The following is a 26,816-nucleotide window of genomic DNA, read 5'->3' on the forward strand; positions in this document are numbered from 1 at the left end:
TTGGTCTAATATTGGAAAAACAAAAATTTGTCCCCGAACAGAAGTGTCCATAGGGACAACTGCTATGACAATATGATATGGTGTCAGGAAAGACCAGCCATAATAAATTCAATTTTTTTTGTCTTTTTCATTTTTTATCAGTGCCGGGGATCGAATTCATGAACGCCTACTTACAAGGCAGGTGCTTATGCCGCTGAGCTAAACCCCCAGCCCCAATAAATTCAATTTTTAAAGAGCCCTCATCCACTTACATAAACTCTGCAGAGAAGCATAATATGTAGGTTAGTCATTTCTTAGTAATAAGATATTTCCTTTTATAACTACTATTTTAGTGGTACAAATTTTGGGGGTGCAGTGACTCTCTTTTTACCTTCAACATGCTGGGCTCCAGAGATGCCAGAAGTTAGTCCTCAGAGCTACCCAGCTGCCTCCACCCTACACTGTTCACTCTTCCATCTGGGGATGGATGGTGAGTATCTGAAGAGCTTCTTTTGGCATTATTAATAGATCTTCAATCCTGAACAATTGTATACCATCTATAGTTAATGAAAATAACAAGAAATTGAAGGGAAATAACCCTCCCTATTCACAATCCCATGTTCTCCATCTTCACATCATTCTGTATGTCCCATGAAAGCTGTGGTCCTATCCTAAGGTTTGACAAAGTAATAAATCCTTTGATGTTGGAAGGAAAACCTAGGCTTTTTTAGAAACAGCTTCTGAAGCTGTTACTATGAAGAATTACTATACTGCTGATACTTCTCACTTTTAAAGCAGCCTATTTAATCCAGTCTTCTAAGCACCCAGAATTTAGGAGTGATAATCTACCTAATCAAGTTTCAATCTACCTAATCCAAGTTGCACAGCTTGTGAATGCTGTCCTGTCAAAAAGCCTTACCCACTTCCTGGAACTCTCTCCAATGAAGGCACAGTTCCATCTGCTAGATCTCTATGTTCCAAATAATTATTGAAAAAGTCTTTTACCTTGTTACTCTGGAAGTTATTTATCATATGTCTCCCAAACCTGGCATGGCCATTAAGACCCCATCTTTACAAAGAATAAATTTCAAGCCTTGCTTCATTCTACATAATACATATTATACCAGAATGTCTCTGGGTGATAGGATATCTACAAATTCATACTGTGCTCTGCAAATTAACTTCTCCAATACCACCACCTTTGGTGTGAAATAATATAAAAACCAGATCATTCACTTAGACCTTGCTGCTGCCAATGGCCAGCTAGCCCTTGGACTTCCTATAGCTGTAGTGTACCCAGTATAGTATCTCTATCACATGCAAGTGCTTCTGGATTTGCTCCTGTCATTGTATATCTTCATGTAACAAGTTGTGGAGATCTTAGGCCTCTCATGATCACCTCGGATATCCCTGGAGGGATGACCATTCCTGGGCCAGTGGCATAGTAGATTATATTCTGTTCTGGGTGTCACCAATCTCAATGCTGATCTTATCATGCAACATAGGCTTTTTATACATTTTTTTTTGTACCCGGGATCAAACTCTGGCTTTTTATCCTACAAGGCATATATGGTGATACACATCAAGTGAAAGTTATATTTAATAAGAATAAAAATTCTTTGGTTCAGATTGCAGATGTAGGTCAAGCTCAGCTTGCAATGAACCATCTAAGTGGTCAGAGACTTTATGGAAAAGTGCTTCATTCTACACCATGTAGAGCACTGAGCTTCCATCAGAGGGCAAGAAGATCAAATTATGTCAAAGGATTTCAGCAATACCTTTGCAATGCTATTTATTTATTTATTTGTTTGTTTGTTTATTTATTTTGTCTTTTTGAGACATGGTGTTGCTATGTAGTTCAGGATGGCCTTGAATTCACTTTGTAGCCCAGGCTAGTCTCAAATTTACAATGGTCCTCCTGCCTCAGCCTCCCAAGTGCTGGGATTACAGGCATGTGCCACCACATCTGGCTCTTTGCAATACTTTAAAAAGCATGAGCAAATGTGAGGTCGTGAGTACGATCCCTGGTACCAAAAAATAAGATAAATAAAAAAATGGCTCTAAAAACTTACAGAATATCTTTCCACCATCAGTTACTTTGTGCATTTCCTACATTTGTCCTGCCATTTCTGTGGATTATATGAATAACTTTTTCACAGAAGCTGGAAATTCAGAGAAAGTACTAATTTTTTTTCATAAAGATAAAAAATTGCTACTTATTCAGTTAGAGTCTGTGAAAAAAGTAATCCACAGCCTCATTAAGCTTTATAACATGATCACCACCTTCATTTCCCTTTCAAAATCTACAATTTCACTTTAATGTGAATTTTCCTTTTCAAATTGGACTATAACTTAGGAGAGTCTTTACACATGGACTGGAACAGCCAACAACCAATTCTGTCTCTCCCACAAAAAACTAACTTTTTCTGGGTGTGATATTTGGGTATATTAAGAAATCAATGTTCGTAACCCTTTTTTCTATTCCATCAGTTTTGTAATCAAAGTATTTATTTCTACCATGATTTCTATGAAAATAATATTTTTCCAAAAATGTAATTCCCTATGTTAAGTAATATTTCAAGAGAATGAAGTTTCTTTAATTTGGGCTCAAGTCAGAATTACATATTTTTAAACTCCTCAGTACTTTGAAAATTTAAATTTACCAATTTTTTTCTTTAAAAACATTTTCATTAGTACATGTTTGCAATACACAATGAATACATTTGTCATGAGAAGTTGTTATCTAGTCATTTCACATTTCAATCCTTTTTATTTCCCCTTGTCCTCCCCACTTCCCCCTTTCCCTTCATCCCTACATCTCCTTACCATCTACAAAAAGTCTCCCTCCCTTTTTGTATCTTCTGTATTTTACTTAGCTCTTTAAATTATTTATACTTGGGGTATTTTATTCAGAGAAACCATGAAATATTTAACCTTCTATGTCTGATTTATTTCACTTACCATTATGTCAAGGTGCATATATTTTTTTTTACAAATGACTCAATTTTATCATTCTTTATGTCTGAGTATTAGTTCACCGTGATATACACCACATTTTCATTATTCAATCATCTTTTGAAAAATGTATAGGCCATTTTCAAAATGTATCTATTGAGTTGCACTGCTATATAATTATGTACATGTCACTGTGAAATAATATCTTTACTTCTTTGGAATGATATCCCTAAGAAGTGCAGGTGGCTCAAATGTAATTTCTATTTTTAGTTTTTTGAGGACTCTTCATACTGATTTCCATAGTACTTATAGTATACTAGTTTACATTCCCACCAACATGGTAGAGTGGTTCCTTCTCTCCTACATCCTGTCCACATTTGTTTGCTTTAGAGTTTGTGATGATAGCCATTCTTTCTGGAGTAAGATGGTACCTCAGTGTTGTTTTGATTTGCATTTGTCTAACAGCCAAATATCTTGTCTAATAGCCAAATTTTTTTTCATATACTCATTGGCTACTTGTACCTCTTCCACTGAGAAGTCTTGCCAACTTCTTGAATGGGTTTTTATTCTAGATATTAGTTCTATCTGTGCAGTAGCTGACAACTTTTTCCCATTCTGTCGATTGTCTATTTACTCTGTTGGTGATGTTTCCTTTCCTGGGAAGATTTTAAATTTGATATAATCCAGTCTTTTGATTCTTGTTATTATTTCTTATGCAATTGAGGTTTTGCTCAGAAAGTTCTTACCTAAACTTTTTATCTTTAAGATAAAACTTTAATACCTAGGTCTTCGATTCATTTTTATTTCATTGCAGAGTGAGTGATATGGGTCTAGATTCATTCTTCTAACACATGGGCAACCAATTTTCCAAGCACCATTCAGAGGTTTTTTCCCCCCAGCATATGTTTTTGGCCTCTGTGTCAAAGATTAAATGACTAAAGGTGCCTGGGTTTGCTTTCTGCATCTTCTGTTTCACTTATTTGCATGTCTGCTTCTGTGCCAATGCTGTATTTAAATACACAGACTTTTAAAATTAGTTAAGTTTCATCCATATATGAAATTATGCTTACTTTTTAAAACATTTACCATATGTTGATTTTTTAAAAATATATAAACACATTGTCATATTAGAAACAGATACACAAACTTACATCTTTCTTCCAGTGACTTTTTTTCCACTGTATAATACTCTGTTGAGGTTTGGGCTGTGTAATAGTTAAATTGCTGACCAGGTTGCTCTCTGGATTCATAGCCTCTGAAGGCAAGATAGGACTGCAGCTGCAGGGCTGACACTCTATTCCATAGCAGTAACTGGCAACCTTAGAGATCAAATAGTTTTCTTAATTAGCAAGATTTATTGCCTTTGTTCTAACGCCTCAAGGCCCTGCTCACTTTTGTGTGTTTTTGCCTCAGATGTGCCTCGGCCTCCTGCACCCCACTGAATTGTGAAGGACACAATAAATATGGGCAAGCTACAGAAGTTTTGGGTTTTATCCTTGGTGTTAGCTCCAAGAGTGTTCTGACTTTCCTGGACTCATCACAAATCATATTTGTAATTGCTTTTATTTAGCCCTTTCTATAAGTTCACCCATAAGATCAGAAGGTAGATCGGCTCCTGATAGTATTCCTCTGAAACATGCATATTTACCCTTTTCTTTGGTTACCGGGGATTGAACTCATGACCTTGCACTTGCCAGGCAGGCACTTGTGCCGCTGAGCTGAATCCCTGGCTATATCTACTTTTTAAAGACTGGAAAAAAATGAAAAGTATCAACTGTGGCCAGGGAAATCAAGTGGAATCTGTCTTAGTTGCTTTTCTCATTGCTAAGACAAAATATTTGACATTGAAAGTGAAAAGAGGAAAGGTTTATTGGCTCATATTTCATAGAGGTTTCAGTTCAAGATTGGCTGGCTCCAAGGCTGGAGCTGGATCACAGAGGAGAAAAACTTCATGGCAGGCAGAAAGCAGAATGCCGTAAGGTGGCAACCAGCAAGCAACAAGAGACAAGCAGAGACGCTTTTTCTGTCCATTATATCCTATTCAGGCTATCTGCCCTTAGGGCAGGTAGCACTCACCCTCAGAATGGGAGAAGCCTTAACACTAATATTGCATGAATCAATACCAGCCCCACATTCTTGATCCCAGCTCACATACCCTAGATCCAGTCACTTTCAAAAAGTCCCATCTATGACTGTATGAGGCTTTGGGGTGGGGGTGGGCACATCTAGATAAAACCCATAAGGCAATCCAGGCAGAATCTATTATGATGATAGAATAACTGATAATTTTGTTTTTAAAAACTGCATTTTATATTTCAAAGCAATACTTATTTGTCAAGTAATGTGATCTTGGAAAATTTTATAGAAAAATAATTTCATTCATAAGCCACTTATAATAAACCTTTTAAAAAATGTTTATAGTCTTAAGGAAAATACTGAAGTCTATAATATGGTTGGACAAACTTATGTTCTTTTCTAGGAAATAAAAAGTTTTCTTTTAGGAAAAAGATTAATTTCAAGGTGTTTTGTTTTACTGAAATACTAATTCTTATTCAGAATTTGTTTACTTTTTCTGTTATAAATTAGTTACTTTCCTGTTTCTGGACAAAATAGCTGACATCCACATTTTGAATGAGGAGAGGTTTATTTAGCTCATGATTTTAAGAGTATTCAGTCCATGGTTAGCTGATCCCAAGGTAGGAACATCATGGCAGAAGGGTGTGACAGACCAAAGCTATTTCATTTATGGCGGGCAGGAAGCAGAGCATGACTATAGTGCCACAGAGGAAGGGGCCAGGGCCCAGATATAGTAGTCAAGGTCTTGTCCTGACACACACTGACACACCAAGAAATGTGCTTTACTAATCCTATGTGCAGCTCACAAGCCCATCAAGTTGACAAGCCCAACTGTCACATGTGCCTTATGTTTGACATATGATGAAACAGTTTTTTATCTATGTATCTTGAGAGGTATAAGGTTTTGGTGAGTATTTTGGTTCTTCTTTGCCATTTGGCCTAAAATTTTAAAAGTTTTTTTGTTCATTGTAACTTTAAGTGATGTTAAGAAACAATCCTTGTTCAAACTTTTAGTGTAGTTGGTGCACAGATGATGCACCAGGTGAATGGTTTGGGGAATTACTCAACATATATTGTATCTGTTAGCTTCTTTGCCTTGTGCCTGGAAGCATTACTGGTATTTCTTTCATACCAACTTTGTGTCAAAAATGAAATGTCAGTTTCCTGATCTAGTTTAATCTTTATGGTCCATCAGAATTAATCTTGGGATTACTTCTTTTTCCTCAGTACTCCAATGAGAACTTGTTTTTGCTTTTAATGTAACTTTATTACTCAGAGCCCACATATTCCAAGTGTGAGAACTGAATTCATACTTTAGTTTCTCTTTACTTTTACCATAGTGAAGCAATAGATTTTAATGTTCTTTCATGATGGTAGAATATAAAATTGCCTGTTCTTTTTGTTTTTTAGATTACTTTTTAACCAGAAAGTTGGCTTTTGTTAATTATTCCTTTAATGCTTGGTCAGTTTTTTTTTTTTTTGAGACAGGGTTGCTGGCCTTGAATTCATTATGGAGCCCAGGTTGGGCTCAAACTCATGGCAATCCTTTTGTCTTAGCCTTTCAAGTGCTGTGATTATAGTTATGCACCACCACTTGGCTGGATCAGATATTTAAAAACCAGAATTTAGCAAAGGTTATTGTTGCCCACCTCTTTCATATTTTTAGATTGTCAGGGTGACTCATCTTAATGCTTGAAAGAATAGCTCAGTTCTTTGTGCTGTAGTCTTATCGTTTCTTTGAAATAGGGAAATTTTCATGAAAAAAAAGTTTTCTTAAAACAAAGTTTATCAAAACCAGGAAAAACAGGCCACAAAAATTACAGGTTATTTAAAAGGAGAATCTACCTAACTATGAGCAATAGTAAGTTGGTAGGATATGAAGGAAAGTAAGTTGAGATCGTTTAAGTGCATCTATTTAGTAATGGCTTAATAAGTTGACACATGAACAATGCAGAGGTTAAAAGCACTAAGCATTATTATGCAGTCAAAATAATATGAAAATCCCCTATTAACTAACTTCCTGTTGTTTTTAAAAATTTTATTTAAAGCAAGACTAAGCAAAACAGAAAATAGGTAGAAATAATACATACGTTCAGAGAAAAAAATAAACAGTAAGAAATTACTAGTTGATGTTTACATATTGTAGTTTTACAAATAGTTGTTCAAGGTACAAGAGTGGAATATGTAAAGTGGGAATTCAAACAGCAAGACTGCAAACAGTTCTGTTCAACTGTCCAACAAAAACTTAGTAACATGGTTGTCAATCCTATACACTTAAACATACATGCAGTTATCTATAGCTTCATTTATGCTTAGATTAAACAAACTAAAGCAGGTTAAAATCATTCTGAACAAAGAATAATAGTATTGCTGGGTTTCACATCATGACACTCTGTGATCAGCACTGGGTACTGTAGTGTCTTTTTTTAAAAATTAAATTTAAAGAAAGACTAAACAAAACAGAAAATGGGTAGAAATCATAATTTCAAATAAAAAAATAAACAGTAAGAAACCACTAGTTGATTACAGATTGTCTTCTTACAAATAGTTATTCAAGATACTAAAGTGGAGTATATAAAGTGGGGATTCAAACAGTGAGATTGAAACCAGTTCTGTTCAACTATCCAAATATGGTTACCAATCCTATACACTTAAACATACATGCAGTTATCCATCTCTTCAATTATGTTGACACTGAATAAACCAAAGCAGGCTAATATCATTCTGAACAAAGAATAATACTATTGCTGAGTTTCACATTATGACACTCCAGGATCAGCACTGGGTATTTTAGTGTCTCTTTTTCTTCAAAGTATCTGTTCATTTCATCATGTGTCATATGTTCAGTTCTCATAATTGTTTACAGATTCTACACATGTATGAGTCTTAACATGTATTTCTATCCTTTCTGTATTAGAGGGAGAAACAAAACAAAGCATGGCAAAACAAAACATTCCCATAAACACATGAAATGAAATAAACATATAAGACCATTGTAGAAATAGTTCTGCCATGGTTCCTGTGTTGTCTCTTGTTATCTCCAATAGAATTGGCTATATCATCAGACATAGTATAATTGAATATATCAGTACATAACAGTATTAATAAAAACACAACTTTGTATATAGTATGTAATTTCAAAAACCAGCAGTTATCAAACCAGAATCGTAGTCTTATCTTCAGTGTAGTTGCCTATACTGTCAGACTTGATACTATCAATCATATTGGTTTTGAATAAAATCTTCTCTGCCTCATTTCTGTTATGCTCTTGTTTGCCATCAGTTGTCTGCTTATCTTCTTCATTCTGCTTTCTGCTCCATTCATTGAGGCCTCTCTGCCACTGTTCCCGGAATCCTAGTACTTTTCTCTCTCTCTAGAATGCCCTGGAATATTCTCTGTAGAGTTGGATTGGTGATTGCAAATTTCCCAAGTTCCTCTTTGTCTTGGAAGCATCTTGTTTCTCCGTTAATTTCTAGAGACAGTTTATCAGGGTATATCAATCTGGGCTGGAGGTTATTTTCTTTCAGGGCTTGGAATATTTCACTCCAGGCTCTTCTTGACTTGATGGTTTGTGTCGAGAAGTCTGCCGTTATTCTGATAGGCCTTCCTCTATAAGTTATCTGTTTCTTGTCTCTAACAGCTTTTAATATTTTGTTCTTATATTGAATTTCTGGGATCTTGATTATTATATGCCTGGGTATAGCTCTGTTTTGGTTGTAGGTGGCTGGGATTCTGTATGCCTCATATATCAGAATATCATTTCCTTTTCCTATGTTTGGGAAGTTTTCCTTAATTATTTCTGTGAATAACCTTTGTAGTTCTTTTGTTTGTACCCCAGCTTCTTCACATTCTTTATTCTCAAGTTATAGATCCTTTTGTCATCTTCTAGCCTTTGTATTGTTACTGCTTATTTCCTTGTTATTTTTAAAAAGTTTTCCCTTTCATAGTCCCACATTGCAAAATTGTCCTCCAGTTTGGATAATCTATCCTTAGTTTCTTTCAAGCTGATTTGCCATCTTTCCATAGAGTTTTAAATTTCCTGGTGATCTCTTTGAATCTGCTTCATGTATTCCATATTTTGTTTATATTCTTCATCAAATGGTTCTCTCCTTTGTTTGAGTTCCTCTCTTCTTCCATTTGTGTCTGCTTGAGGGGTGCTTAGTGTCTCTTTAATTAATTTTCTTATATCTTGCTTTATTTGGCTAAATATTTCACTTTTGGACTCATTCGGGACCGAATAGGTCCCGAATATATCTCTTTATGTCCATAAAGTGCTGTGTCTGATATTGCATGTTTGCTGTTCTCATTCTCACTTGTATTTACCTGTCCTAGGTCAATGTTCTCAGAGTTGGGACCTGGGGATTTTTTGTTGTTGCTTCCTCTTCCCATATTTTTTGCTTCTTCCAGGAGGCCCATTTTTCTTTCTTTGTTGGTTATAATTCTTCTGAAGTGCGCTGGCTAGATGACTCTTCCCACTGCAGTGTGCTAGTGAGTTGCAGACAGAGACAGAGTATGCTGGCCCCTCCCCTCTGGATTAGTCAAGCTTTGTGGCCTGCACTGTATTACTTTGCATCACTTCCCCTCTGCATGTGGCTGCAGCAGCAGCAGTGGTGGTGGCAGACTTTGCATCGCCTCCCCTCTGGGTCAGCAGCCACAGTGGGGCCAGGGGTGGGGGCAGGCGGTGGGCACCCAGTCACTTCCAGGCCCATGGCAACAGGTCTCGCCAGCTGCCCAGAGGTGCCACAGGTGGCAGGTGGAGTGCGGTGGTGTGGGGATCAGTCAAGTTGCTGTGATGTGCACTGCATTTCTTTGAACCACCTCCCCTCTGGGTCAGTCAAGCTGCTGTGGCTGGCACTGTCAGTCAAACTTCTGAGATTTCACTGAATTAGTGTGGTTAGTGTGTGCCACCACTGTAGGGACTTAATTTCGGATAACCTGTCGGATCTCAATCAGGTCACGTGACCCAGGCCTAGCTCACTCCACCAATCCCATTCAGAAAGGGAGCAATTGACTGAAGTTGCTGCTGCCCCTAATACTTGCCAGTCCTGCCCTGTCCCAGAATGTCGTCCACTGGAGCCCCCTTATTTATGGAATGGCTCCACTCCTGTCACTCACCACAGGTCGATGTAGGCACCCTGCCAACTCAGCTCTCTCTTTGGCTCATCGGCCCCTGAATTCAATGTTGAAGCAGCGGGACCTCGGACAGCTCGGCAAGTCAGGGCAGGACTTTGGCACGCTGGGGCGGGACCTCGTCAAGCCCCAGCGGGACCGCAGTGGGACCTCAGATGGTCGGCAAGTCACCTTAATTTTTTCTTGGGATGAGAGAATTCATCTCCCTCTGTTTGGGGCTCCCCACTCTGTTTTATGTTGAATTCTAAGTTGACTATCTCAGAGAGCCTCTGTAGCCAGTTGTTATCTATCTGTCATCTTGCTCCTCAATTTCCTGTTGTTGACTAGATGTTTTATCAATAACACAAATGTTGGATAATGTGTATTTTTATGTTACATATACTTTATATGTGATAAGCAGGTGACACTTTTATAGTGACATGCAATTTATTAGAACTGCTCAGGCAGACATGATTAGCAGTAGGTATTTTTAAAGCAAATATTCAAAAGCCTTGAGGTCACTATAACAGCAAGAGGAAGTGGCTACAAAGTTATTACAGTAGTACAGTTTGTATCAAAGTTTCACTTAGAAGTTAACATTACATCTTTACATTTGTTTACATATCTCTAATGTAAATGACACCACCATCTATGTTTAAGTATGTTTTGATAGTTTTAAAGATATATTTGAGGTAACAAATGATACAAAACTTATTTGCATATATTTTATGTACTAATGACATGCTTCTTTTACTCTCTTCCTTCAACACCTCTCTGTCTCACCTTTTCTTTGACAGTGGTGAGGATCAAGTCTAGGGTCTCATGCATGCTAGGCAAGTCTTCTACCACAGAGTTACCTAATTTTTTCTTATTTAAAAAGATTTCTAGGCTATAGAGTTTGCAAATCTTTTTAAAATTGTTGCAAACCTAAAAATGATAATTCATCCATTTATAAGTGCAACACAATTTAACTCATGTTATTCCACAGTATATTGTAATGATTTATCTAGTCATTTTTTTCCACTTATGAAACACAGAATTTTCAATGGATGAGGGGACTTCTTTGACAAATTTCCCAAAATTTGTTCTTTTTCCTTCCTAAGGGGTTAAAATCAAGTTCAGAAAGATCTTCCTTGTTCATAACACAGTGACGTGGCCTTATTATAAAGATCAGATGTTGAGATATCAAGGTAGGACACCCCAATATGAAAAGAAACTCCTTATGAGCTTGGCCAGCTCCCAACAACAGTTTCTTACCTATCTAGAAGACCTCAATGTTTGCTCCTTCAGGTTCTTGGCCAATTCCTGGAGGCTACAAACTCCCTGCTTCCCTGGGCATATGCACAGTTCCCAGACTCTGTCACTTTTGCCTCAGCTGTTACTTAATGGGCCTCATTGGTCAAGTGACTTTGGAGTCTCATCCATGGAGAGGACGTTCTCACTTGACACTTCCAGGAAAGCTGTATATCAGGACTCCCCAGTATTGGAATTAGAATTTCAGGTGTTAAAGCTCTTCTGATTTGATGATATAACTTTCTTCCTGTACTTTTTCTTTCTTCTGTGTAATCATGTATGTGTCAATTAACAGTTTATTAATATAAATGTTGTTTTATTGCTTTTACCTTGGTGTTAGAGGCTTTTGTTGTTTGAGAATCTGAACTTCAAGATTAAGCAGCTGTAACACTGCAGTGCCTTTAAGGCTATACTTCTACGGATGGAGAACTATAATTTTCAGTGGTGTTTTTAAATGAGTTATTTCATTTGCTGAGGAATTACTGTATAACTTATTAATTCATGATTCTCATAACATCCAGAATTGGAAGAACAATGAGATTTTTGAAATGGATTTAGTATTGGTTGAATATATATATATATATATATATATATATATATATATATGTTATAGTTAATGTTTGAACAATGTGAAGGTTACTGGTGCCAACTCTTACACAGTCAATGGTTTATTTTTGCTGTTAATCAGTCATATTATCCTATTTTTCTTTATTTGTTTAAAAGTTTTTATTTTGAATTGTGAATAAAATGAGTCTGCCTTTTGAAGCTCATCTTTTATAGTACCCAGTCTTTAAGGTTATTCTGGATTTCATTTTGAGGATATCAACAATGTGTTATTGATGACAAGAAGTTATTGATGACAGAAGAGAGATAGTGATAGTGTTGGATGTGATTTTTGAAGTAGGAAATTGTCTTTAAATCTAGGAAGAGGAGGAAACTACAAGAGAAAAAATCTGAATCCTTTTCAGGGATTTATGTAGATATATGTATGTGCATGTACGTACAGTGGACCCCTGAAATTCGTGGAAGTTATGTTCCTAGAGCACCTGCGAATTGTGAAAATCCATTAATTTCAAGTATGATCAGAAAACTCCTATCTATGCCTGTTTTGATACTTTAAATCCTAACTACGCTGTGTCTCACACAGTTATGTAATTTAATAAAACTTTATTAATAAAACTAGAAGGTGAAGGGTGTTCTGGCAGCAACCTAGGGATCTTAGGGCTTTTAGAACAAAACTGAGCATTCTTAAAAAAGCTACAAATATACAGGAAACTGTTATAAAGCAGGATTCTGGTGTATCTGCTGGAGATGTCTTACACAGCAGCAGCTAATCATAGCAAGGAGAACTGATAACTGTTTTTATACTATTTGCAAACCTCCAACCAAAAAGATACTTGTGGTTTCCTCAAAATTGCGGGGGGCTTTTGGGAATAATTATTAGTAGCTTGTAAAGAAAAGTCTGCTGATTACTGAGAATGTGAACTCTGACTCACAACTTTGTGGAGGTATTATACATATATGTATTCTCATGTTTTTATGAACATATATTAGATACATTTTAACTTACTGACAAAATGAATCAAATGAAGATTTGGTAAGGTGGGATATTCTTGTTTTAAAAGCTCATGTTTGAAAACATGTGTTTGTGACTAAAATTAGTTGCAGCACATCAATATATAGAGCTACCTGTGCATACTGGGCTACTTACTCTCTTAACTATAGAGGCCTGTAGTATTTTACATGGCATAATTTTTGTAAAAATGTTTAAAAATATCAGCATGGTGGAAAAACTTGATCTGTGATTTTTGTTTTGGCATGGGTTTATTTGATATCCTCTAGGCCATTGTTTATTTTTTGCTGCTAATCTGGTGTAACAACCAATCATTAATTTTTTTTTTGTCTTTTTCATTTTTATCGGTACCAGGGATCGAACTCATGACCGCCTGCTTGCAAGACAGGTGCTTATGCCGCTGAGCTAAATCCCCAGCCCCCAATCATTAATCTTTTTTAAAAAAGCTTTTCTTTTAAGTTCTGAAGAAAATGAGGCTGCCATTTGAAACAAATTATTTTGGATTCATTTTATGTTATGTACACTAACAATATGAATAAAAACAGCTTAGAGAATACAGGCAGCAGAGCTAAGACACAAGTGGGTGTAATAGGTGGCGAGACAGTGAATGAAAATTGCATTGTGACCTTCAGCAAGAGACTGAGTTTAAATTTTATCATCCTTGAAATTCGTTCACTGAAGACCTACTATGTGTTGGTAACTCTTTCAGGTACTAGAGGTGAGTATTACACAAGAAGAGGGGAGAGATGACACAGCAAATGCAAGTATCCATAGCAAAACCAAACTCACTTGTTTGAGAAAAAACGTCCAGTGTAGATGCAAAATAATGAGGAAGGGAAAGGAGCTGTGGTTGTAGAAGAGTTAAAGAACTATACAGAGCCCAGACTGTGTGGTGTATAAGAAGCAATATTAAGGATACTGATTTTGTGTTAAGTGAGATGAAACTGATGAAGGATTTTAAGCAAAGGCATGACATGATCTGATTTACATTTGTGTAAGAGGCTGCTTCAGTTATAGAAAGAATAAAGGATAGACAGTGAGCAGCAGGCCAAACTCGTAGGAGAAATAGCAGAAGTAGAGGCAGTAAATACTGGTGGCTTATAACAAGACAATAGTAGTAGGGATGGTCAGATACAAACTGTATTTTCTATGGACTTTACTTTCTGATGGGTTGAATGTAGGTAAGAGGAAAAGAATGAAATCAAGAATGGTTGTTATGATTTTTATTTTAAGGTTAATTATGTTACTCGACAAAAGATAAAAGACTATCAGCTTAAGGGTTTTAAGGATTAACAATTGTGTTTTCAACATGGTAAATGAAGATGTATATTAGGCAGCCAAATTTTGAGATGCCACGTAGGCAACCAGGTTACACAAAACAGATGGTCGACGAAGACAGGTGAGTACCAGCATATTAATATCATCTATAGCCAGATGAATGAGATTTCTTGCAAAGAGAATGTATATATACATAGAAACAGAGAATAAAGACAAAGAATGTTGTGAGAAAATGAAAAGTCTGTAAATGACTCCTGCTGTAGTTGGGGCCTAGAGTATAACTTTCCCTAAAAATGTGGAAATTAAAGAGATGGTACTGCTATAAGGATTAATCTGTGAAATCAGTGTGTAATAGGCTGTAGCCGAGATACACAATGCTGCTTTCCAGTATTTGTGACTTCACTAGAATCTGTGCTATAGGCTAAACAAACTAGTGATGGTGAACCTTTTCACACTTTCAAAAACAAACAGCTGGCTACAGCATACAATGCCATAGGTTCACTACCACTGTGCTAAATTGTGTGTCTTTAAATTCATATGTGGAATATATCTAGTATTTCAGAAAGTAATGTTATCTGGAAATAAAGCTTTTTTTTTTTTTTTTGTCTTTTTCCTTTTTATCGGTACCAGGGATTGAACTCATGACCGCCTGCTTGCAAGACAGGTGCTTATGCCGCTGAGCTAAATCCCCAGCCCCCGGAAATAAAGCTTTTAAAAAGAAAATTAAGTTAAAGGAAGGTCTTCCAGATAGATACTAATCCAATATGACTGATGTATTTAAAAAATGAGGAAATTTGGATAAACATTTGCAGAGAAAAAAGATCATGTGACTGAAGATTGAGGGAAAAGGTAGCAATTTGCTAGCTGAAGATAGACATCACTGAGGAAATCAGCACCTTGATCTGGGATTTCCAGATCCCAAAAGTGTGGAAAAATAAATTTCTATTGTTGAAACCACCATTCTGTGGTATCTGTTAGGGTAACTAACAAATTAATATCATATTAATAAATATAACACAAAAAGTAAAAAGAAATCAGTTTGAAAGTGATTTAATCATATAAGGAAGCACAGGAAAAATGAGATATGCTATACTTTGAAACCAAAGTGGTCAGCTATAGGGCAGCAATTTGGAAAAACTGTTACGTCAAAGGAAAAGTGGGTGGGCATGTCCTAAATGCAAATATATCCATAAGCTAGTCATAAAGTAAAATACTGATGTAGGAAGGGATGTTAAAGCAACTTAAGTGATTAGAGAGATCAAGTGAATATATGACCTGAAGTGCACAAAAGTAGAACCCACTATGAGTAAGGGTAAGGTAAGGTTTCCATTGATCTTATAAGTGGTAGATTAAACTTGCTATTGAATTCCTTTCTTTTATATGTCAAGGACATAGGTTTTGAGTGGCTAGCTCAGATACAAATTCACTTCTTGCATGAAGACACTACCAATGGTCTCCAATATTCATTCTCTCTTCCTTAGTTAATAATAAACCTGATTTTTTAGTTGGAATATTTCCACCCCAATAAAATATAACTTTAGTTTCTCCTACAGGTAGATATAACCATGTAACTGGTTATATCTGGTCAATGAGGTATAAGAAGTGTGTATTTCTAAGTTTTCTTCACTGCTTTCTTGGAATGTGGATATGATGCTGGAAAACTCCAAAAATACCTTTTGCCATCTTCACTCATAATAAAATGGCACATCTTGGGGATGGGGACAGAAAGATGGAAGCAACTTGGCACTCCTGGTGACTCAGGAGCTTTCCAATAACCCTTGGCAGTCTATTGTTAGAGTTCTTTAGTGTGAGAGAAAAACTTGCATATAGAATTAAGTGCTTCTTCCTTTTTATTTTTCTGTGCTTATTTTTGCTCTACCTTTCTTTCACAAGCTATCTGTAGCCTATTTTGTCAGCATCATCACCTCATGGACTCCACACTCCTTTCTATATTCCCCAAATATCCCCATCAGTATTCCAATTTCATAGTATTTTTTTCTCTAAGTGTAAACTCGTTTCCTGTTTTCTATGTTTCTATATATTAGCTTCTTATTCTTAAAATTACTTCCATTTGGGGATAAAGGCAATACGTCACTCCACATATTACTGGCATCTCTGGACTTATTTAATGATTCCTTCTTCTTTCACTGCCATGTGCGTGAGTCCTTTAAAGCTGTGTGCTCCGATCAAAAGAATTTTCTAACGTACAGAGTACTGATTTTCATACCAGTGGTCTACAAGAATCTGTGGGGTGTTTTCCAAATTTTCTTTTAAAATTTCTATTTCATTTCTTTTCTCTTGGCATTCCAGGGCCACTTACTCATCTTTTTCAGTCTTTTAAAAAATTGGGCAAGGATTTAGCTAGCGGCATAAGCACCTGGCTGGCAAGCGCAAGGTCGTGCGTTTGACTCCTGGTACAAAAAAACAAAAAACAAAACCTCAAGAAAGAAAGATCATATTATTTACTCATCTAGCCATCTAGCCAACATATATGAAGGAGGGTCATAAGTTAGGATAGCAGGAATCCGATTGAGTTCTACATAGAAATGTAATTTTGAAAATTATACTTAACTGAATCATGGGAATATCTTTAGTGAGCTATTTCCAATGGGGAAGCAGTTTGGAAATGCTATGTCACTTGTTCAAAATCCACAATTGGAAAAAGATGCAATATCCTGTCAGATTCATCTCCTGTGTTCTTGCCATTATTCCATGTCAACTTCTCTGAGTATAAGCAAATAAGAGAATTTCATATGGAACTTGCCTGTCTTGTTTCGTTTGGCAGAGTAGATGCTGGCTGTTTTAAATTTGAGTGCCTACATATTGGTGCTGGTACAGAGGGCCTGTATTCCAATCCCCTTAACACCTCTGCCCCCAAATCCTAGTGACTATCTCACATATTTGAGTCATCTTCTTCGTTCCCAAGGCTTTTGTGTTTTTGTTATCTTGTTTCCTTCAAAACTGTTTTGAAAAACATGTTCTACTCCAAAGTCAAGCAACCTGGGTTAAAGTCACAGCAAGGTATTTTTTTTTTATTGTTAAGTGGTTAAAAGAAAAAGTAAAGAAAAAAATGGAATCTTCTCCATTGTCAAAAGAAACACTTTTCCTCCTCCCTTTTTTCAGAGGATTTTCTTGATTAAATTTGTAATTATAATCCTTCTTTACGTCAGTACGTATATATCTTTGTTAAAAGTCAAATCAGCTTCTTGTTAGATATAAGCCAGGAATGTAAACTCTGAACAGTTAAATAAATCTCTTGCCTGATATAAGCTCAATTTTTTTTCCTTAAAGTCCCGAGAATCTTTTAAAATGTCAACATCAAGGAATACAGCGCTCTTATTTTCTGACACCATGAGCACTATTCCTAATGTCTTGATCCAAGCTATAAGAAAGAGACTGCTTGCCAGAAAGAGTTTTGTTATGCGTTTGGATATATTAACACGAACAGCCACTCCAAAGGGCAACTATTAAAGTGTGAGAATAGTAAATGTGCTCTTAAATCCTCCCATGTGCAAATATACACACAATGGATTGCAATTGTTTGGCTACATAAAAAGGATGATTGCTGTCTGATTTTGTAATCTTATTAGATTGCCTGTGACAGTCATCGCATTCTGTTTGACGCTAGTACTATAATAAAACTAATTTTTTTCTTCCGTCGTTTTCTATACATGTGATTTTTCTGGGAGAGGTGGAGAACTTGAACAATTTCCAGGTCAAAATCAATTTACTTCATGTCCCCAATCTTTGCTAGCGTCCCTCTGCCGCCACCTTCCTAACGGCTTTCAATGGTAAAATACGTCTGCTTTAGCTATTCCTAGGTTTACCTCAACATGTGCTTGAAAGCGCAGTCGGGAGCCGCAAACCGCCATCGCCGACTCCCGGCATTCCCCGCGCTCCAGTCGCCCGCCGCTTCCTTTTCCGGTCCGCGGGCTGCGGAAGCTGAAAGGGCTGTGATTCACTCTCACCTGTGCGGCGCCCGGGGCCGTCCAGAGAAGAAGCCAGGCGACCAGTAAAACATGAACGGAAGAGTGGATTATTTGGTCACAGAGGAAGAGATCAATCTTACCAGAGGACCCTCAGGTAGGATTAGGGGACTTTGTGGAATTGCAGTAGTTTTTCTGGGCCGGATTTACCTGTCCTCAGAGCGGGGAGGCCACGACCTAGACGTTTCCCGTAACTCTTTATGGCACGTAGAAAGAATGTATTGGCATACGTCATTGGCTAGGTAACGGGACTTCACTCGATAACCGAGCGGTATTTATAGTCAGAAATGTTCTTTCTGGTAACGGTGCTAGAAAAGAATAGGAAAAGACCAGCTTCTGGACCCATCATATCGTGGACACCACATCCTTGTCTCCCGTTGGCTGCTCCAGCCCTGTTCGTAAGATGAAACGTTTAGTAAAAATGGGAACATAAACGATGTGGACTGTGAATACATAACTAGTTTCCTGGAGCAGAGAGCCCTGCCTGTCTCCTTTGATTTCTGAGAAATTCATTCATAGTGTCAACTACAATGCTGGAGCAGGAGGAGACCTCAAAGATCTGTTACCGAAGCCTCAAAACTTAGTATCGCTGCAAAATTACTGATTGTTATGATTTTGCTTTTTGATTGAAAAATTAAAATGAAGTTTTCTAGGTTCTATCTTCAAGGATTATATTGGATATGAATTTTTTTCTAAAGCCAGTCAAATTTAGCAGTGGGGGGGGTGGTATACCAACTTTAGTGGCACTAATGTTAATAAGTTCTGATAACCCACTGCCATCGGACCAGCCTGGATATGAATTTTTTTAAAAAACACTCCGTTATTCAAATACAGCCAAATCCTTATTTACTTGTGCTGTCTTCTTCCCCCGGGACCTTCCCTCTTCACTAGGCTGGGCTCTGGGTGTTACTACGTACTGTCTTCCTGTGACTTTGTCGTCTTCGCTTGACATTTATTTAGTTATCCATCAGGAGCGTTTGCTTAGGATTGCACTAGAGTCAAATCTTGTGCCTTGTGTGTGTGTGTGTGTACATATTAATTGATTAACATAACTGATAGGAGCCTTATTTTCTCATCTGTAAAACAAGGATGGTTATGGAATACTTTTCATGGTGTTGTGAAACTGAAACGGGTTAATTTCTCACAGTGTATGTTTTTTACTCTTGTTATTGTTAATGGATTAATGGCTAGACTGATAAAGCAAGTCCTGCTATATACTCTTCCCAGAAATGAATAAACCGTCAAATACTATAAGCAGTATCTCTAAATTGTTCTGGAAACCTTTCATTCTTTTGTTTCCTTTGCTACTACCTAGAACAGTAGTTCATTGCCTTTCTTATCTGAAAGTTTCCAATAGTTTAATCACCAATAGAATATTTACAAAAGTGGCTTCCTTTTGGGTATAGTGGCACACGCTAATAAACCCAGTGCTCATGGAGGCTGAGGCATAAGAACTGCAAGTTCCAGCTTCACTTGGGCAATTTAGCGACTTAGTGAGACCCTGAGTCAATTAACAAAATAAAAAATAAAAAAAATTGGGATGTAGTTCAGTGTGAAGGTCCTAGGTTCAATCTCCAGTATCACAAAAACAAAAACCTGTAGTTTTCACAATTAGCCCTGCCTTGTGTCTTTCTTCATGTTATAAAAAAATTGAAAGTTGGTCTTAGTTATAGGAGTGTAATTCATTGTCAGTCTTTGTGATTTAGTCGTGCTCCAGGTGAGCTTCTGAGCTCTTATTCAAACTCATTCATTATGCCTAAATTCCTTATGTTAGTTTTTCCACCTGTGTATAAATTTCTTCTCAATACTTATTAACTTTTGAGGCCAAAATGGTAAGCACAAATTTTTAAAACAAAATTTGTTTATCTATTTACTTTAATTGGTACTTCTTTTAAGACTAGTTAAAACAGTACAAGTTTTTGATTGCTATGCTAGTTACAAAGGTATCTAATCGTTTTGCCTCTTCCTTGTTTAGTGTAAATATTGTATTATTGCATTACCTCTTGGGTTGTTGAGATCTGCTTTTTGCCACATGTTTAAAAAGAGTTTAATCTACTTTGGTGTGGTTCCTTTGCTGCAGTATGCACACTATTTCTAGTATCCCCTGACTAGAGCGCAACATAGAATTTTGATATTACAGTTCTTGTTGTAGGCACCAAATATTTTTATTTTTAAAAAATTTAATTTTTTATTATATATGTTTGTAGTACAGAATGTTTACATTCTTTATGGGGCATTAGTACCTGAACGTGACACATACTAATTCCTGGCATTGGGAGTGTAGCTCAATGGTACAGCACTTGCCTAGCCTATTTGCATAGGCTCTGGTTTTAATACCCAGCATCCCAAAAATATCTTAACTCCTTACTTCATCCCTTTTCTTTCCTGGCCTCCCTACCCTTCCAACTCTTCATCCCATTCTCATTTGAAAAATCCCATTATCTCTTCCCTTTATCTCTTTTATTTTGCTCTTTACATTTTGGGTTCCTCATATAAGAGAAACCGTGTTGTATTTAAGCTTGTGCATCTGATTTATTTCACTTAACATTATGCTCTCTAAGTACATCTATTTTTCCTGTAAATGACTCAAATTTATCTTTCTTTATGGCAGAATAGTACTGCCTTCTGTATAAATATTATATATATATATATTATATTTTCTTTATTCTTCTGTTGATGGATATGTAGGCTACTTCCAAAATTTAGGGATTAGGAGTTAGATTTCTATAACGACTGGCATGCATGTATCACTGTAATATATCTTTTAACTCTTTTAGGAAAATACCAACATTGAGAATAGCTGAGCCAAATGGAATTTTTATTTTTAGTTTTTTTAGGAATCTCCATCCTCATTTCCATAATGCTTTTACTAATTTTCAGTCTCACCAGCAATGTAGAAGGATTCCTTTTGTCTGTAACCTTGCAAGCATTTATTGTTTGAGTTTTTGATGATAGAATAAGGTTTCAGTGTTTTCATTTGCTTTTCTCTAAACCTTTCTGGAATAAGGTTTCAGTGTTTTCATTTGCTTTTCTCTAATGGCCAGTGAGGCTGAACAATTGTTCATGTATTTGTTGGCCATTTTTACTACTTCTCCTGTGAGTTGTCTTTTCATTTTACTTGCCCATTTTTTAATTGTCTTTTATTTTGGGAGGGGTCTAATATTTTTAAGTTCTTCCTATATTCTAAATAGAAGTTTTTTGCCTGAAGAATTGCTGACAAAAAATATTTCCCATTCTGAAAGTAATCTTTTCATTGTTTGTTGTTTCTTTTGCTTTTTGATTTGGTATCATACCATTTATTGACTCTTGGTGCTAATTCCTACGCAACTGGATTTCTGTTCAGAAAGTTCTTGCCTATACCTGTGAACTAAATACTTTTAAAATGTATAATATCACTTCATTTTCTTTGATATTTGCCAGGTTTTCTCAAATATTCAGCATATCATTTATGAAACTTTCTAAACCTTTTGATGTTGGAGACTTAAAGTTCTTAGTGCTATATTGTTTGCTTGAAATATTCAAAGTAGGGCATACTTTAAGGGACTAAATAAAAGAGTTAATTATACTTTAATTTTACTGAATTGATATATGTTACTCAAAGTGGTTTAATTTCTGTATTGTATATCTGTTCAAAATGATTTAATCCACTGCATGATTTCATGAATTTTCTAGTCTTAGTCATATAAGTTAATATAAGTTTCTGGGAGAGCAGGACCACAAATTTAGGACTGATTTCAATAAAAACAATCACTTAAAGCTTGCTTGGTATCCCTTTCTGTGAGTCAGTGGCAGTCACGGCCATGAGGAGGAGAAACAAGAAGCCAATCTCTTCCGGTGTATCAGTAGCAGTTATGGGCCATGGGGAAGAGAAACAAGGAAACAACTTCTTTCTGTGAGCCAGTTGGTGCATGGACTTGGAGACAATAAAAGCAGATATTCCCCCTTCTCCCCAACTCACCAAGCAGCTGGCTGATGCCGAGAAACAGGCTGGAATGATAGCTGCTGGGGTAGAAAAAAACAACTTAATACTTACAATGTTTAGTATTTGATTGACTTTGCAGGCCTAAGGCCCATGGTCCTAGGATATATTTGGAGGATAACAGTATGTAGTATAGCAACTGTGGGGAATTTTCTTCTGAAGGTGGCAGCCATTGTTTATTCCCTATTATCTTGTGTGAAAGTCCTGTATCATTTTCATTGTTTGGTTTGGTTTTATTCTGTTTTGTTTCATTTGATTTTATTATATCTAATGGCATGGGCAGCTATTTCAGATGGCCACAGACAAGCTATTTCAAAGATAACAAGATATATTATGGTAGCCATTGTTAATTTTCTATTATCTAGTTTTGAAATCCTCTGTCACTTTCATTGTTTTGAAGTTTTATTCTGTTCTGTTTTGTTTGGTTGTATTTTATCTGATAGTATCTGGGTAACTATTTTTAAGATAACAAGAGACATAATAGTAGCCATTGTTGATTTCCTATTATCTTGTGTTGAAGTCCTGTATCACTTTCACTATTTTGTTTTGATTGGCTTTATTCTATTTTATTTTGTTGGGTTTTATTCTTTTTTTAAAAATTTTTTTTATTTTAAAGAGATTAAGACAAAAGAGGACATAACAAAGCAGATCAGATCAGAACAATGCAAATAATACACATTTTACTACATGAGAACCCATAATTAACAGTAACTACCGCAGTGTCTCTTTCTTTGAAGTAGTTGAGCATAGCTTCATATATGATAGTAGCAAGCATAACAAACCAGTATAAAACCATTCAAGAGAATGAAAGCATTACAGGACTTTCAGAAATAAATAGCAGAGAATGAACAATGGCTACTGTATTATCTCATTTTCCATAGAAAGTTTGTTTATATTATCACACATAATAGTATTCAATAAGATATAACAGGATAGAACCAAAGGCAACAGAAAAACGAAAGCATAGTAGGACTTCAGAGTAAGACAATACTAAATCAGCTCTGACTATTCTAATGTCTTCTTTTCTTTAAAATAGCTGTTTATACTATCACAGATAATAAAATCAAACAAACTAGAATAAAACCATTCCAACTAATGCAGACATTATAAAGCTTCAGAGCAATGTAATGGGGAATAATGATTACTATAAACTCTTACATACTGTTACCACTTCTTATACTAGGGAGACTATTCGGTATTTATACATGTGGGTTTTATTCTTTAAAAAAATTTTTTTTACTTAATAAAACTAAACAAAACAGAACAGAACAAAGCAAATCAGAACAGAACAATGCAAGTAATACAGGATTTTAAAACAAAAACCAGGATACAAAGTGGCTACCATAATGTTTCTTGTTTTCTTCAAAACAGTTGTCCATACCTGCACACAAAATAATATCAAACATAAAAAAGTATAAAACCAATCAAAGAATGAAAGTATTACAGGACTTCAAAACCAGATAACAGGAAATGAACAATAGTTACTCTGATACCTCGTTTTCTTCAAAACAGTTATCCATACTATCACACATAATAAAATCAAATAAAATACAACAGAATAGAATCAATCAAAAGAGTAAAAGCATAATAGGACTTCAAAACAAGATGATAGGAAATCAGCAATGGCTACCATAATGTCTTGTGTTCTTCAAAATAACTGCATACCATCACACATAATAAAATCAAACAAAACAAAACACAACAAAACCAATTAAATAAATAAACGGAAGTATTATAAGACTTCAAAGCAATATAATAGGAAACCAACCATGATGTCATAATACATCCCATTATGTTGAAAATAACTTCCCAGGCAAAGTAAAGCCTAACAAAACAAGGCAGAACAAAGTCAAATCTAACAAAATTGTAAAAACAATACAGCAGTTCAAAACAAGATAATAAAAAATTAACAGTAGTTACTAACTTCCCCTCCCAGGTGTATCCTCCCCTATCACTTTTACAATATCTGTTGTGCTTTTTGGATCCCACTATGCTATGGTTTTTATGCTAAGGTTCACCCGTGTGATTTCAAACTTCTACCCATGATCACCATTTGCGTCCATTTACCTATAAGAGCCTTGAGATTATTCTGCTTTATAGGTGGGTACCTTTTAATTGTATGAAAATACCGTATCTTTCTTATCCATTCTACAGTTGATGAGCAAGTTACCCTTGCTTTTTTCCTGGTCTCCTGTCATGTGCAACTATTGTTTTCTCTTCTTTGATTTTCAGTCTGTGAATTTCATTTTGTGTGAAATGTGTTTCTTGTATATAGTATATTGATGGATCTTGTTTCTTTTTTTTTTTTTTTTAATTTTATTTAAAGGAGGAAAAAACCAAAACAGTATAAGGGTACAAGTAATACAGAATTTCAAAAAAAAAAAAAAAAAAAACCAGTAAGAAATCACTCGTTAATAGATTACATATTGTCATCTTAGAAATAGTTGTTCAAGTTACAGGATTAAAGCATACAAAGTAGACATTCAAATAGTGAGACTGCAAAAGTTGTGTTCAGTGATCTAACAAAAGCTTAGTAATATGGTCATCTATCTTAACACACCTAAACACACTTGCAGTTGTAGCCTTTAGAGCACTTTTTTCCCCTCTTTTTTACAACAACATTTACACATTTTGGGTTTTATTACTCCCATAGTTCTTATTACTTTTTTTTGGAAGAGAATAAAACCAAATATGACAAAACAAAGCAATCAGTCAAAACAAAGGATGGACATAGTACATGATGTAAAAACAGAATACAATGTAATCGACAATGGTTACCATAATGCCTCTTGCTACCTTAAAAAGAATTGCCTATATCATTAGGTATAATAAAATTGAACAAAACAGTACAGAGCAAGACCAATAAAACCTAAACATTGGAGACATTACAGGAGTTCAAAAGAGGATAATAGTCAAACCAGAATGCACGTTATAGTGAGTCTTATTGCCTTCAAAGTAGTTGCCTATACCCTCAAACTTGATACTATCAAACAGAAAAGAACAGAGTAAAATCAGTCAAAACAAGATGGTGGGAGCAATACAGGCCTTCAAATCAAGTTCATAGGAAACCAAAAAAGTTACTATAATATATCCTGCTTTTTAAAAATTTTTTCCCTTAATTAAAAAAAAATAATAATGAAATAAATAAATAAAAAAATTTTTTTTTTTTTTACCAGTACTGGGGATCGAACTCATGACTGCCTGCTCACAAGGCAGGTGCTTATGCCACTGAGCTAAATCCCCAGCCCCAATAAATACATTTTTTTTTTTTTGTCTTTTTCCTTTTTATCGGTACCAGGGATCGAACTCACGACTGCCTGCTTGCAAGGCAGGCGCTTATGCCACTGAGCTAAATCCCCAGCCCCAATAAATACACTTTTTAAAAAAAGGGGGAGATTGAGATAAAAGAGGACATAACAACATGGATCTTGTTTCTTAATCCACTCTCCTGTATTTCTTTTTATTGCTGTCTTGAGGCTGTCTACATTAATGGTTACAACCAGCATACATTGGTTTGTCTCTGTCTTGTTATCCTCCTGCTATTGGCCTTCTACTTCTCCACTTTATTCAGTTGCCTGTCTTATTTGATGATCCTCCTTTTGCTGTTCCTGGAACCATGGTCATCTTTATCTCTCTCTAGAATATCCTTTAGCACTTTCTGTAGGGTTGGTTTGGTAGTCATGTATTCCTTTAGTTGTTCTTTATCATGGAAATAACGTGTTTTTCCATCAACTTTGAAAGATAGTTTTGCAGGGTAGATCAATCTGGATTGGAAATTGTTTTGTTTCATGGTTTGAAACACTTCACTCCAAACTCTTCTTGACTTGATTTGTGTTGACAAGTCTGCCATGATTCTTATAGGTGATCTGTTTCTTTTCTCTAACAGCTTTTAATATTCTGTTCTTGTGTTGAATTTCTGGGATCCTCATTATTATATATCTGAGTGTAGATTTACTTTGGTTATGGCTAGTTGGAGTCCTATATGCCTCACTTATCTGCATGCCAGATCCTTTTCCCATGTTTGGGAAGTTTTGTGCTATTACTTCTGTAAATAGCCTTTTAATTTCATTTGTGTTGACCCCTGTTTCTTTACTGATACCTGTCACTCTTAAATTATGTTTCTTTGCATCATCTTGCAGCCATTGAATTGTTATTTCCTAACTTCTTATTTTTAAGAGATCTTTCCTTTCATGATCGCTAGGCTGCAATCCTGTCTTCAAGGTTTGAAAGTCTATCTTCAGTCTCTTTCAAGTGGTTTTGCCAGCTTTTGATTGACTTTTTAATTTCCTGGATATCTCTTTGAATCTGCTTCATTTATTGTGATTCTTTTCTATATTGTTCATTCAAGGTTTCCATCATTTTCCTATGCTCCTCTTTTTTTAAGTCTATGTCTTCTTTAGATATGCTGAGCAATTGTTTTCTTGTGTTTGTGATTTCTTGTTTTGCCTGAGACATTATTTTTTGTTTGATTGCTTTTACAGTGTCACGAAGCTGTTTGTTTACTTCAGTTGCTATCCTGTTGGAGGTTTTAGGTATGTGACTTCTGTTTTCTTCCATGACTGTATCTCCCAGACGTGTGATCTGTGTG

The 26,816-nt window shown here is 35.8% G+C and overlaps 1 protein-coding gene and 1 pseudogene across 2 annotated transcripts in view; both read left to right on the plus strand.

Moving 5' to 3' along the window:
• Positions 1 to 393: 393 nt before the first annotated feature.
• On the plus strand, positions 394 to 2,299 carry LOC111757580 (polypyrimidine tract-binding protein 3-like; annotated as a pseudogene).
• A 15,874-nt stretch (positions 2,300 to 18,173) lies between these two features.
• Positions 18,174 to 26,816, plus strand: part of Synj2bp (synaptojanin 2 binding protein) — a 42,870-nt gene continuing 34,227 nt past the window's right edge. The window contains exons 1-2 of one of the 2 annotated variants that reach the window (XM_063241090.1): positions 18,175 to 18,346; positions 26,710 to 26,760. In XM_063241090.1, coding sequence (XP_063097160.1) covers positions 18,283 to 18,346; positions 26,710 to 26,760 — 115 coding nt within the window. In that variant the 5' untranslated portion in view covers positions 18,175 to 18,282. Of the gene's footprint in view, positions 18,347 to 26,709; positions 26,761 to 26,816 lie in introns of both variants that reach the window. The other variant, XM_003472387.5, reaches the window with a different exon arrangement.

Source organism: Cavia porcellus, unplaced genomic scaffold, assembly GCF_034190915.1.
Source record: "Cavia porcellus strain 051 isolate PalLab524CR breed Dunkin Hartley unplaced genomic scaffold, mCavPor4.1 scaffold_31, whole genome shotgun sequence".
Classification (NCBI taxonomy): Eukaryota; Metazoa; Chordata; class Mammalia; order Rodentia; family Caviidae; genus Cavia; species Cavia porcellus.